This window comes from Drosophila innubila, chromosome X (assembly GCF_004354385.1).
Source record: "Drosophila innubila isolate TH190305 chromosome X, UK_Dinn_1.0, whole genome shotgun sequence".
NCBI classification, from domain to species: Eukaryota; Metazoa; Arthropoda; class Insecta; order Diptera; family Drosophilidae; genus Drosophila; species Drosophila innubila.
In genome coordinates, this window is record NC_047626.1 from 36,197,832 (window position 1) to 36,212,294 (window position 14,463).

Genomic DNA, 14,463 nt, shown 5'->3' on the forward strand with positions numbered 1-14,463 from the left:
CTCGATATGACGATAGAGCGATCAAAAATACGTTTGGCTATGGCAAGCGATAGCGACATGTATATACATATATTTATGTATGTCTGATGGTTAGTGTAACTTTTTTTATTTAAACATTTTGAAAATAAACAGTGTCAATTTAATTTAGCCTTTTTGACGAATTTAAGTTTGTGTTTCATATATAAGTGTCGGGTGGGCTTGACTGTAGCCCTTCCGGCCTTCACCGCGAGCGAAGCGAGCATGCGGCGGAGCCCCCCTGTTTGTATTACGTTTTTGTTTTTTGTCCGACAGCAAATCAACAACATTACAATTTACACTCCATAAATGTTTCATTTATGATCACATATAACATTGTAATCAGGGAATCAAACCGAAACAAATATCAGATCCGGTCTCGGTTCCGGTACGTCCCGAAACAGAAAATTCGGTAAACGGTTCTATTTGTATGATGAAATTTCATTTCACTAGCATTGAAAAAAGTAGTGCTAGTGAAAACCTAATTTCATTAGCATTAAAAAAGTAGTGTTAGTGAAAAATTATTTAGTTGGCATTAAATTAAAAATTTTTTGTTGGCATTAAGTAATGCCAATAAAAACCCATTTTAATTAGCATTGAAAATAATTTTTTTGGAAACTAAAAAAAAAAAAAAAAAAAAAAAACTTGGAAAATTGTTTTTCCGATATTTATCCGATATTTTTATCCGATAGATCTTTCCGATAGATTTATCCGATAGTTTTATACGATATATACTATAGCATATATCAGATAACACCAGCGGATAAAAATGTCGGATTAAACTATCGGATAAAAATATCGGATAAAACTATCGGATCAAAATATCGGAAAAGCTATCGGAAAAACAATTTTCCAAATTTTTCTAATTTTTTTTAATTTCCCAAAAAATTATTTTCAATGCTAATTAAAATGGGTTTTCATTGGCATTACCTAATGCCAACGAAAACTTTTAAATTTAATGCCAATTAAATAATTTTTCACTAGCACTACTTTTTTCAATGCTAGTGAAATGACGTTTTCACTAGCCCCACCTTTTTTAATGCTAGTGAAATGAAATTTCATAAGCACTACTTTTTTTAATGCTAGTGAAATGACGATTTAATTAAAAAAGTAGTTAATTAGGAACAAATCTGACAGATTTGTTCAGACAAACGTACTTTATGTTCGAATTTTATCGGGACAAACCTAACTTCAATTTATTGTAATTTTTTAATAGAAAGTAAAACAACTAAAATAATATACATAAAGAAAACAACAAATAATTTTTGAAAAAGTGTACCGAAAGCGTACCGGTACAAAGGTTTTGGTTTTTCCTTCTTATTAAAAAATTTATTTCGGTTCCGGTACTCAAAATTAAACGGTTAATTTCGGTTAACAGTTACGGTACCGGTTCTGTTATTATTCCCTGATTGTAATGCTAACATATTTTATGTAGAAAACAAAAATAGCTACTTGGTGACTTAAGGTATTATTATATAAAGCATTTAACTTTTCCATTCGACTATCTAGCATCGTAGATACGGCTACTCTTGATTTCAACATTAAAGAGTCGCGACCAGTTCGCGATTACATCGAACTGTAATTAGAGAGATCAAACAGTTTATATACATGTATCAGTAAAAAATTAATATCACACCTACATCGCGATCCATAATGCTGTCGCAAAAGCTTAGATCCAGCAATTGAAGCTTTGTACAATGCATCAGAATACTATAAAATTAGAAGCAATATATGTGGATGTCATAATTAAAAACGCATTTTATCATTAAACTTACTCATAAACGCGTTCGTGAGTTATATTTAAAATGCCCATTAGATCTAATTGTTCGAGATTTTTTCCTAGCGTTGCAATATTTATGAGATCACGTTCTGTAATCCCTCGTACTGCTGACAGAAAAAGCTTTTTCAGTTTGGGACAATTAGATAGAAGTTGGTTAAGGCTATCGCCCAATGTAGCTTCCCGCAAGCTGCAAAATATATGATGACTGGTAAAACAGAGCAATATCTCGCAAGTTGCAAAAAAAACTTACCACCATCCAAGATCCAACTCTTCAAGATGCTGACAGCGGGCTAGTGCTTGCAGACCGCGCGTAGTTAAAAAATGCGCTTTCCACATATCCAGCGATACAAGCTGTGTATTGTAGGTGGCCAGATGTGTTGCGACGTTATCCATGTTTACCGAAACACCACAGAAGGCTTCATACATTAAAAGAATTGTGAACTTACAGCTTGGACAAATTAACTCTACCCACCTAGATTGAGATGCTTTAGCTTGCGGTTTCCCTCGAGCATGCTTAGTAGTAGCTCCGACTCAAAGGCAGTTTGGAAGAGATCAAGTCGCTCCAAATTTTTAAGATTGGCCAGACACGAAAAATTCAGCAATGGTGGATCGATAGCACAGTTGCGTAGGCTCAGCTCTATTTAAACGAAAAAAAACATGTATTTGAAAATAAATAAAAAACACATTATACCCTTTTTTGCCCATTTTCAATGGGCTCAGAGTGCATCGATCTAAAAAAAAAAAAAATGAAAACAATTCTATGATTTTTTCACCACGAAACCATAGTTCTAAAATCAATTCCTAGTCCACACTATATGAGTTAAACAATTTTGTGTTTTTAGTCCATTCATGGGCGAAAATTATGTTTTAAGGTTAATTGGTCTCTCATTTTGTCAGGATCGGACTAAAAACACCAATGATATGCTAATAATGCATGTTTATCAACTCAAAAAAAGGGACTAGGAATTGATTTTAGAACTATGGTTTCTTGGTGAAAACATCCTAGAATTTACCGTAGATTTTTTAATAAAAAAAAAAACAGTAAAAATGAAGTTTTAGTATGAAAAACTTTTTTGTTTTATGAAGTATCGTAGTTAAATCTATCAGTTTTAGCATTTAGTTGGTCTTGTACATAATGACCGAACTTGGTTCAAATCGATTCAATATATCATATAGCTGCCATAGGACCGATCGGGAGAAAATCAAGTGTTAGTATGAACAATTTTTTTTATATAAATGAATTTGCATTACAAACTGAAAGAATATGCACGTAAGTAAGTCTTATAAATCCTGACTAAGGTTGGTTCAAATCGGCTCACTATATCATCAAATCTAATCAAGTTTTAGCATAAAAAACGTTTATGTTTTTTGAGATATCGTATCCAAACTGACAGAATATATAACTAAATTGGTCATCTATATATATAAAATTCTTTGACCAGTACACTCATTTAGTCACTCACTCGCTCATGTATCTTTGTACAGGCCAAACGAATTGGCCTACGACCTTAAAGCTTGACCAAAATCATACTAAGATAATTTCATCGGGAGATAAGGCGGCGTTTTGCCAAATTCGACCTGTAGGTGCGTCAAAATGGAGGTCAAAGTTCACATTTATTAGCAGTTTACAAGTAGTAGAGTTTGGTCAAGCGCGGCATTCAGCGCAAGGCTTCACGTGTTTAAGACCTGCCGGTTCAGCCCAGTCAAACATAACTTATTTTTTTAATTTATTGTTATTCGTATGACATAGCCGTCATAGGAACAATTGGGATCATATTAAGCTTTGGTATGAAAAACTGTGCTGTTTTTTAAGTTATCTAAACCAAACTCACAGATTCGCTTTTGCACGCAAAGTTTAAAATTTGTTTGACAAATCTGGAATTTTCCCGCCAAATCCTGCTTTTTCCCACCAAATCTGGCGATTTTCCCAAAGTCCAATTGCAGTGACAGCTGGCAGCGTGAATATAATTAATCTTTTCTGTTTCAAAAAATGTTATATTTGAACGGTGAAAAAACGTAGTTGTCTGATTTGTATAAGAAGTTATCATGTCATTTAGCAGGTTCGGATTTCAGAATCAATAATTTTGTGTGGTGCCCGTGCTACAGAATATTTTATAGATAAAAATTTAAAGTCCGAAATACCAGGTTGTCCTAATTAACAAGTGTCCCAATTATTAAAGAAAAACAGTAATTTTATTTGCGTAAAATAAGTTTATTCAAGAAAACTATAAGAAGTGCTCCTCTTCATCACGCTTACATTTCGCAAGCGAATCGAGCAGGGGGCGGAGCTCCCTAATGTAATAATAAAAAAATTTTGGCTCAAATCGGTCCACTATCATATAGCTGCCATAGGAACACTCTGCCCAAAATCAAATAAGTAGGAAACACTTTCTTTTTTTTTTTTAATATCTTAGCCAATCTAACGGATATTGCATTTTAGTTGGTCTTTCACATCTTGATCAAACTTTATTCAAATCGGCTTTCAGCAATGGAATACAATCTTCGGAGAGCAGAACGACTTCTAAAACCTACTGTCGAATGCGGTCGACGGTTCTGTTTGTTTTGATGTAATTGTGATTTGATTTTTAAATTTGGAGTTACAAGGTAAAAGTCTAGTGACCACTAGCTTTTTTCAAGACCCAAAATTTCTGGTGACGCAGCAGAATAACAAGAATTACCGTCGCTATCTTTAAGGAGCTTGAATATGACTTTCGCATTGAACCTATTTACTATTTCTTTGTAAATTCAAGCGGGGCAGTGATGTGCCACGTAGACTACACCATTTGGATTACACGATTGTCTACGTGTAAGTAATGGAGTGTCAACTATAAAGTTTAAACGTGTTAACAATGTCAACAATGTAGACAATGTAGACAATGCCGACAATGTGAGAAGAGTGAGCTGGCGCACTTAAGAGAAAAAATTTATATAAAATAGTTAAATATAAACCAATTATATTCAATTAAAGTTTGATAATTATCCAACTGAATTATTCATTATTATAATATTGTAGTGAACCAGAATGAATTTGTATTAAATGGTTTGAAATTAGTTCGATTTGTCGAATGACAGAAGTGATAGAAAGAGGTAATTCCGTGATTATCAGAAATTTAGTTCGTTCAGTTGATTTTTAGGCTCTCATGTTTAGATAAAGTTGTATGGAGTTATAGGAAATTTTCGGTTTGTTTTGCTTTCTGTGTAACCCCTGATTATAGTGCATTTAAAACACATTGTAGAGCGCAATAAGTATTTTAAGTACAGGATCAATCGACATAATTCAAGGCGACAGAAATATTAACTAAGAATACGAAAATTATTAAGATATGTATGTATAATTTTGTATAAATATAAGTTATCCTAACGGTGTAAAAAATTATTATTATAGATGATTTAGCTGGGGATTCAGGCCATATTAAAAAAGAGATAACAACAACAAATATCAATCAGCAGCGTAGCAAAACCTATGAAGGATACTATTGTAGACATTGTTAATGCATTGTTGGCATTGTTAACGGATTGTTTACATTGTTTACGGATTGTTTACATTTTTTACAGATTGTCTTCATTGTTTACGCATTGTCGTCACCAATGTGTAAACATTAAAAAATTACGCGTAATGGCACAACACTGGTTCTCTCATCTTGATTTTAATATAACACTGAGGGCCGTTTACTCATCTTGCTATCAACCTGAAGCTAGGTATGGACATAAGATAAAAGCTGTGCGCTAAATGTCAAATCCATATGAAAAAAACAGTTGCTAAATTAGCTAGATAGAAATTTAGACAGCGTTTAAGCTGGCTTGTTCGGAGACCGGATAACACGGAGCTGCCAGACCAAGAAAATGCCGTTTTTCAACACTGCTAGCTTTTAGCTCGGGTGACTGCGAAAATATGGAATTGTTCAAACATTTTACGCCTGACAAGCTTAAAATGGCCGTTATTCATTTGAAAACAAAACAAAGACGTCTTGTTTTTTTCAACCAGGACAAATTTTCAAGAATATTAGCAAAACTGATACAATTAGTCAGCCCAAATTATATAAATTTTTAATTTTTATTAATAAAATTAAGAAATACGCACATAACTTAAATGTGTCTTTGCATACTCGTCCTACTTGAATTAAATGTCTAAATGTCCTACACTTTCGTCATTTTCCATTCCCTACGCCTCCTCAATGTAATCTAATCAGCTGTGCGTTTTTAAAAATTTAAACAAAGCACAGCTGTCGCAATTGAGTTACCATCATAATTTTTGTTGTTTTTGGGTGTTGCGTTGGCAACACTGACATTCGCTCGCCGACAGCTAAATATTGAGCACTTTTCCTTCGCTTGTGTCAAATCTTATGTCCATACCCAGCTTTACCGTCTAGACAAATTGGCTTGCAAGGGAACTTTGATATCTTGTAAAAAATTTAGTTGCAGGCAGGTTATAAGTTAAAGGCAGGTCATCCAAACTTTAAGTGCTTAACACTCGCCAACTACGATTATTTCGGTGTTGCTAAGGGCAACGCCATACAGTGTATCAATTATTGCATACCTTTAGGAGCTTGAATTTTTTATCATCATTTATCCTAAGTTATTACCGCGATGTTTATCTGATATTAATGAGAATAAGCAAAATAATAGCTAAAAATAACACGAAACGTTATTTAATAACAAAAGAGTTCTATATTCAAAATGTGGGTGTAATATATTGTTTTTGCGATTTGCATTGGACAACGGTGGCGTGGAAAAAATTTGAAAGACTCTTGAATTACTCCACCATTATGGTAGTCTGTCTGCCAAATTTCTTTGCTCTAGCTCTCAAAGCGGTTGAGATATAGGAAGAATTCATCCAAAAATTTCAGGATTTGCAATTTTGCGCCAAACTTTCCGACAAGTGTTGCTCATTTTTAAAAAGTGTGACCCTTTTTGTGGAACCGAGCTGCCAACTTAGTCACAATTTTAAGTAACGCTCTTTTTGCTTCCAGCCAATCTCTACCGTTTACTTCGATAAGGGATGCGAATTTAGAATATATGTCTATACTAGACGAGAATTGTTTGTAGTCCATCATATAAAAATCTATAACATATTTTTCTCTAGGGTTGAAAGTTTCTGGAGTTAGTTCAAATGATAGCTTTGTGTCTCTATGTTACGGTTTAGCAATGTTACAAGTTTGAAATTAATAATGTTTTGTATTAAATTCTGATAATCTGAATAGTAGTATTTTTCTTTGAAAAGTCCGGTTAATTTTTCTATACCTGGGTGCAATATTTCCTTATGTGTTTTAACGATAAATTCTTTAAATTCTGCATATGTTTGAATGTCTGTTAAAATTTTAGTTGATCTCATTAATTTTGCTAAATTATTTGGACTTATTTCTATGAAAGCGGTTCGAAATGTTAGAAAATCTACTTCGTTATGAAAGTATATAACGCTTTTCTTTGTACACATATATTCTTTAATTAATTCATTTGTCATTTCTTTGTACATATTTGTGTTGTAGTCCTTTGAAAATAGTGCAATACATTTATTTCGTTATTGTTACTTTCACTGCGGACGGCAGTTCGCGTTAGTGACGAAAGCATCACGAATGGTGCGAAAGGCGACTAACAATATATACAGCTAAGTTGGAAAATTTGCTACGACTGTCCGATCAGATCGAGTTATATACCGATCGAAAGGTTTAGTCATAGCTTACAAAATGGCATCATAAAACTTTTTCTAACCAACCTGGGTCATGAGATAGGGGTGTGTGTGAGGGGAAAAATGTAGATGATTGCAGGTAAGAGGGCTGTTGGGGCCTTTAGGTTTCTTTAAAAACTATACCTAAAAATTCTACTTAAAAATACGCGTCGATTGATACCTCCATTACCCAAATCCGATAACTGGTTCAAAAGATAAATAAATTTGAAAATTTTAGTGGAGTTCTCAAAATGAAATGAAAAGTCAGTTTGTTTGTCTGTTTGTCTGTTTGCATCAAAGCGCTAAAGAAGCTTAAGTGTAATAATGGATATTTATTTCTTTTCGAAAATCTAGAAATGCTTGTTCTACGACTTTTTGAAAAAAACGCTAGTTTAGCGGGAAAACGCTAAATCCCGCTAAAATTGAAACCTCTACAGTTTCCAAACCATAAAAGCTACCGATATGTTCTATATATCATTGGCAATGTGTGATTGAGGGCTTTTATGCGTACCTTTAAATTTTTTTTTTTTTAAAGTACTCAGGTTACATTTTACAGGTGAAATAAATTTTTTTAGCTTACATTTTGGCGATTTCTGACAAAACGGCTCTAACGATTTCCGTTAAATTTTAATATGTTGTAATACGTACAATTTTGCGTTTTTTGGTATATGAAATCCCACAAAAAAAAACCTCTACACGAGGTGAAAGTCTAGTGACGAAAGCAATTTCTAGCCCCAAAATTTCTGATATCCACTTATGTGACGAAGAAAATTCAGTTTAATCTAAAAACTTTAAATAAAAATTTAAATTAATCGTTAGAGCCGTTTTGTCAGAAATCGCCAAAATGTAAGCTTAAAAACATTATATCACCTGTAAAATGTTCCCCGAATATTTTAAGGTACGCTTAAAAGCCCTCAAACACACCTTTCCAATAATATATAGAACATATCTGTAGCTTCTATGGTTTGGAAACTGTTAAGGTTTCAATTTAAGCGGGATTTAGCGTTTTCCCGCTAAACTAGCGGGAAATTGAAAAAGTCTTAGAACAAACATTTCTAGATATTCAAAGAGGAATAAATCCCCATCATTACATCTTAGCTTTTTTAGCGCTTTGATACAAACAGACAAAAAGACAAACAAAGAAACTAACTTTTCATTTCATTTTCAGAAGTCCACTAAAAATTTTAAATTTTTTTATCTTTTGAACCAGTTAACGGATGTGGGTCATCAAGGTATCAATCTACGCGTATTTTTGATAAGAATTTTTAAAAAATAAATAATTTTAACAAAAAACCCCAACGGCTCCACAAGCTGCGATCATACAAATTTTTCCCCTCCCACTTACACCCCCGTATCTCATGACCGAGGTGAATTAGAAAAAGTTTTGTTAGTTAGGACTTAACCTTTCGATCAGTATATAACTCGATCTGATCGGACAGTCGTAGCAAATTTTCCAACTTAGCTGTATATATTGTTAGTCGCCTTTCGCACCCTTCGAGCTGCTTTCGTCACTAACGCGAACTGCCGTCCGCAGTAACATAGATCGATAATCATCGTTTTATGAGATATCTCAACCAAACTGATACAATATGCATTTAACTTGGTTTTATATATCCTGACCAAAGTTGGTTTGAATCGGACTACTATATCATATAGCTGTCATAGGACCGATCGGGTCAAAATTAGGTTTTAGTATGAAAAACTTTTTAGTTTAGTGAGATATATTAACAAAATTGATAGCATATGCATTTAGGTTAGTTTTAAAAATCCAGACCGAAGTTAGTGTTTATCGGACCACTATATCATATAGCTATCATAGGACCAATCGGCCGAAAATCAGGTTCTACTGTGAAAAACTTTATTGTTTTATGAGGAATCTTAACCAAACTAATACAATATGCATTTAAATTGGTTTTATATATCCTGACCAAAGTTGGTTTAAATCGGACCATATAGCTGTCATAGGACCGATTGGTCCAAAAATAAGTTTTAGTATGAAAAACTATTTTGTTTTACGAGATATCGTAACCAAACTAATAGAATATGCATTTAAGTTAGACTTATAAATCCTGACAAAAGTTGGTTCTAATCGAACCACTGTATCATATAGCTGTCATAGGACCGATCGGGCGAAATCCAAGTGTTAGTATGAAAAACTTTTTAGACCCCGTACTTAAAAAAGGTACAGGGGTCTATTTTGTTTGTTTTAAAGAATATGTGCGTAACAGGCAGAGGGAGGCGTGGCAGACCCTATAAAGTATATATATTCTTGATCAGCATCAATAGCCGAATCGATATGACAATGTCCGTCTATCCTGACGTCTGTATGAACACCTAGATCTCAGAGACTATAAGAGCTAGAGACACCAAACTTGGCATGTAGGTTCCTGTATTTTGCAAGCAGATAAAGATTGTTTCAAAATTTGGCCACGCCCCCCTTACCGCCCAAAAATCAACTAAGAAATTTTGATATCCATATTATAAGAGCAATTTAAAAGCTAGAGACACCAAACTTGGTATGAAGGTTCCACTATATTGCAGGCAGATAAAGTTTGCTTTAGAATTTATGACCTCATTTCAATTAAAATTAAGCGTTTATTTATAAATGGGCTATTAAGATGATTAAAGGCTTAAATAAAATTTTTTAATTTTGTCATTAAGTAATAAAAGAAGTAATATGGCAATTTGGGAGGCTAAACGGATATGTGCAAGTGTGGCTCAATATGTTAAGCCTCTGCATTTAAAATTTTTTGGAGTTTTGTTGCGGGTTCGATTCCCGCAGGGGACAAAATTTTTCAGCTGATTTTTTAGCTATTTTTAAATTTTTTTTAAATTATTATTTAATTTTAAATTTTTTTTAAATTTATTCTTTATGAATGTTATATTGACATATTATATTGAATACATGTTAAATCATATTATTTAAATTATTTTATATTGACATTTATATAAATGTTATGTTAAAATTCTATGTAAATTTAATGTTTTATATATTTGTCTGTTATCTGTTTTTGATTCAAATATATTATATAATTAAATATTGAGCTTCAATTATGTTACTATATGAAAAAAGTGTTGGTTAGTTAATTTATTACAACATTTTGCATGTTCAACATGTACTTTTAATTTAATCTCTGTTAAGGATTTACATTTATGTAGGCTTATATATAAGAATTCAAGTTTATCTTAAATATTATTTAATTCTTAGAAGTGGCTGCTTTTGGATAGTAAGTACGGGGTCTCCGACAGTCGAGTATGCTCGACTGTAGCACCGGCCGACTAGTTTTTTCATAGTAAGTACGGGGTCTCCGACAGTAGAGTATGCTCGGCTGTAGCAACGCGAGCAAAGCGAGCAGGGGGAGAAACAATATGTTCAACAACTAAATTTATATATTTTACTATTTGCCTGCATTAATGATAAAGTTACAATGTCAAAAGCAATTGCAAAAATTTCTTATATCCCACAAAAAACACCTCTACACGAGGTAAAAGTCTAGCTAAGCAATTTCTAGCCCCAAAATTTCTGATATCCAATTTTGTGACGAACAAAATGCAGTTCAATATAAAAATTTTAAATAAAAATATAAGTTAACAAAAAAAAGAAAAGAAAATTGGCATTCGGCACTGAGCAAAAAGTAACAAAGAAGCTCACCCCTTTTACGAACACAATGCAGAATGCCAGTTTTCGTATTTTTTATTATTATTTTTATTTAAAATTTGTATAATAAAATTTCCCCGAGCGTGCTACGTCGCACGACATCAATAAAGATCGATTGGGTCGAGTTATGGGTGAAGTGCTAATCGACAAGGCATCGCGTTGGCCAATGACTAGTCGTTTGCGTGATGTGCCGTGGTCGGTATTCCGGTCAGAATTTTAAGAATTTTTTCCTGCCGCCACGATATTTCGAAAGGCTGGAAGACGAGTTTAGGGCTCGCAAGTACAAGTTTTCCACGAACGTAAGGTCAAATTCTGAAGCGCCGGGACAAACATAAAGTCCCTTCAGAACAGTCGTTCTAGTGACGACGACGGGCCTGACAGACAACGAGAGACGGGAACAAACGTTCGGACAGTGTAATGGTAGCTCAAGCTCCAGCATCCGAGAGATCACAGAATCTGCGGAATATCTGTTTCCCATGCGCTCAGGAGGGTCATTATGCTCGCAAGTGCCCGAATTCGAAGATTTTGTTTGGTAGATGATTTGGAATTCGGGGGTTAAGAATTGAGCAGTGCTGTCAACCGATAGAAGTGGGAAAAGAGCAGCAGCGCGCCTGGGATCGAAGACCGTCAAAAGACAGATGCCCATTGTTTCTGATCGATTGGCGCGTTGGCGCTCGTGGTTCAGTGGGCGTTCACGAAGTGATCGCCACCATAGACACAGGCGCCACGCAAAGTTTTGTGAGGGAGGATTGCGCGAACGAGGATCGCAAGGGTAAGCAGGATAAGGGCAGATACGACGATCAGGCTGGCCAATGGAACTACGCAGCTGATCAGACAGCGGCGTCCAGAAACGAAGTTCCAGCGTCGGAGCCACAAGATGATGAGGTCATAGAAAAATCTACGGAGGGCAAACAGATGTCGCCAGAGGATTTGGAGCCCTATTTGCGAGACTTTCTGAAGGAAGAATTGGCCAAGTTTGACGGTCTCAATGGCGTGACGCACACAGCAGAGCTAATATCATTATGAGGAATGACAATCCTGCTATGCAAATGGTTTTTAATGACCAGGTGGACGAATTCCTCAAGGAAGGCGCCATAAAACCCTCAAAGAGTCCGCACAGTGACCAATCGAGCTGGTGAAGAAGAAGACAGGTATTTGGCGAATGTGCGTCGACTACAGGCAGCTTAACTCACATTTCGTGCCGGACATATATCCACATCTTGAAGCGTCTCCGGCAGGCTCGTTTCCAATGGAGAATGATGCCGTTTGGTTTACATTACTTGGGACATATGGTGAGCGAAAAAGGTATTCAACCGGACCCAGCGAAAGTGGAAGCCATTCAGCAGCTGAAACCCCCGACAATCCTGAGAGAGTTGCGACAATGCTTGGGAGTGGCGTCTTGGTATAGACGTTTTGTCCCCAATTTCGCAACATTGGTGGCACCTATGACACTTCTTCTCAAGAAAACCCGTAAATGGTGCTGGGGTGAAGAGACACAAGCAGTGTTTGAGGAACTGACGACAGGACGAGGATAGAGCTTCAACAGTACCAGTTTAATGTGCAGTATCGTTAAGGAAAGCTTAACGTGGTGGCGGATGCGCTGTAAGTGGCTCGCCAGCATGCGAAGAAAGTTAATCCAGGAGCCAGAGAAATTTCCCGATTATATCTAGGAAAACGATCAGCTTTACCATCTTCTAAAGCACTGAGCCGATTAAGAGGTTTATATACCGTGGAAGCTGTGCGTGGGAGCCCAGATACAAAAACGAGTGCCATGACACGCCCACTGCAGGACACCAAGAGGTGAAACGATCGCCCGATTGGCGCAGCGCACAGTGGGGCCATTTCTCATTTTGCGTTGCAAAAATCATATATTTTGAACCAGTGGAGATATTTTTAAAATTTTAAAAGCATTTTATAGAAAAAACAAGTGGGAAATGCTATAGTCGATATCCCTACCATAGGATACCCGTTACATATTTCAATATATATAAAAGTACTTTAAAGAAATTACTACCAAATAAAAACTATTGCATACTTTTAGGTGATTATATAGAAATAATAACATTATTTATAACTTATATTAGCTATAACTCTCGTTCTACTTGCCCAATATTACTGAGGTTAAGTGAGATTGCAGTCTCCATTTACGGAAGCGGATGGGAGATCTGAGATCTAGGCGCTCACACGGACGGACATACACACATGGCTATATCGACTCTGCTGTTGATGCTGATGAAGAATATACATACTTTATGGGGTCGGAGATGCCGCCTTCTCCCTGTTACATACATTCCAACGAACACAATATACCCTTTTACATATTCTTTAAGTAACGGGTATAATAAGCTTTAAAATGACAGCTTACACTAGTTGATTGGCCCACTGGGTGAAATAGACTTGTCGCTCAAAGTTAAAAAATTGTTTTTGTGCATATTTTACATCTAAAATTAAAAAAAAAAATCTTTTTTTTTGTCCGAATAATGGGCATTTCCACCAGGACTGAAAAATTAAAAGTCATCCAATCATTTTTGTAAACATTTTTTATTGTACATAAATATTCCAATTTTATTAAATCAAGGAATACACGTCGTTTCTTAGATGCATTGACGAGAATTTAAGCTCTAAAGTTGAAGGCAGTGTTTTGTTCAGCTTTGTTAATTTCTAAGAGCATCTTCTCTATAAAGTTAAATTTTCTATGAATAATCATGTAGGTAAACTCTTATCGCAAAAAATTTTATTGAAGCAAGAACTAACGAGAAACAAGGGGGCTCCGCCCCCTGCTCGCTTCGCTCGCCTACCCCCGGCTTGCTTCGCTCGCGGTGAGGTGCGGCTACAGTCGAGCACGCTCGACAGTAGGATACCCTGAGCCCATGTACTCTTTTATAAAAGTTGATTGTTGCCCATTTTCAATTGGCTCAGGGTATCAAAAATTACACACGCGAAACTATGAACAACTTTCGGTTTTCTGAAGTCACTGTGCTTATCACTGCAGACCACGTTATTAATGCCTCACTGAACTAATACATCACTCGATTACGATTACGACTTGCGATTTACCAATTTATCAATTTCTAATTAATTTTAAATAAGTTTAATATAATAAACTTATTTAAAATTAATTAGAAATTGATAAATTGGTGAATCGCAAGTCGTAATCGTAATCGCTTGCAATCGATGTAGCGTGTGTCAAGAGTAGCCACAAACAACAACTTTGCTCAGCCTGCAATCTGGCAGCACCCATTTTCCTCTCTCACTCTCCTCTTACGCAACAGATTCGAGCCTGCCAAAGGCTGCTGCAGTGCGCGCGAAATTTGAAATAAAAGGCAATGTCTAATTTTATGAGAT

The 14,463-nt window shown here is 35.3% G+C and overlaps 1 protein-coding gene across 1 annotated transcript in view; it reads right to left on the reverse strand.

Moving 5' to 3' along the window:
- Positions 1-1,274: 1,274 nt before the first annotated feature.
- Positions 1,275-14,463, reverse strand: part of LOC117794115 (F-box/LRR-repeat protein 4) — a 44,029-nt gene continuing 30,840 nt past the window's right edge. The window contains exons 8-12 of the mRNA XM_034634601.1: positions 2,268-2,432; positions 2,046-2,211; positions 1,791-1,982; positions 1,656-1,725; positions 1,275-1,591 (exon numbers count right to left, since the gene is read on the reverse strand). Of these exons, the coding sequence (XP_034490492.1) occupies positions 1,517-1,591; positions 1,656-1,725; positions 1,791-1,982; positions 2,046-2,211; positions 2,268-2,432 (668 nt within the window). The 3' untranslated portion in view covers positions 1,275-1,516. The remainder of the gene's footprint in view (positions 1,592-1,655; positions 1,726-1,790; positions 1,983-2,045; positions 2,212-2,267; positions 2,433-14,463) is intronic.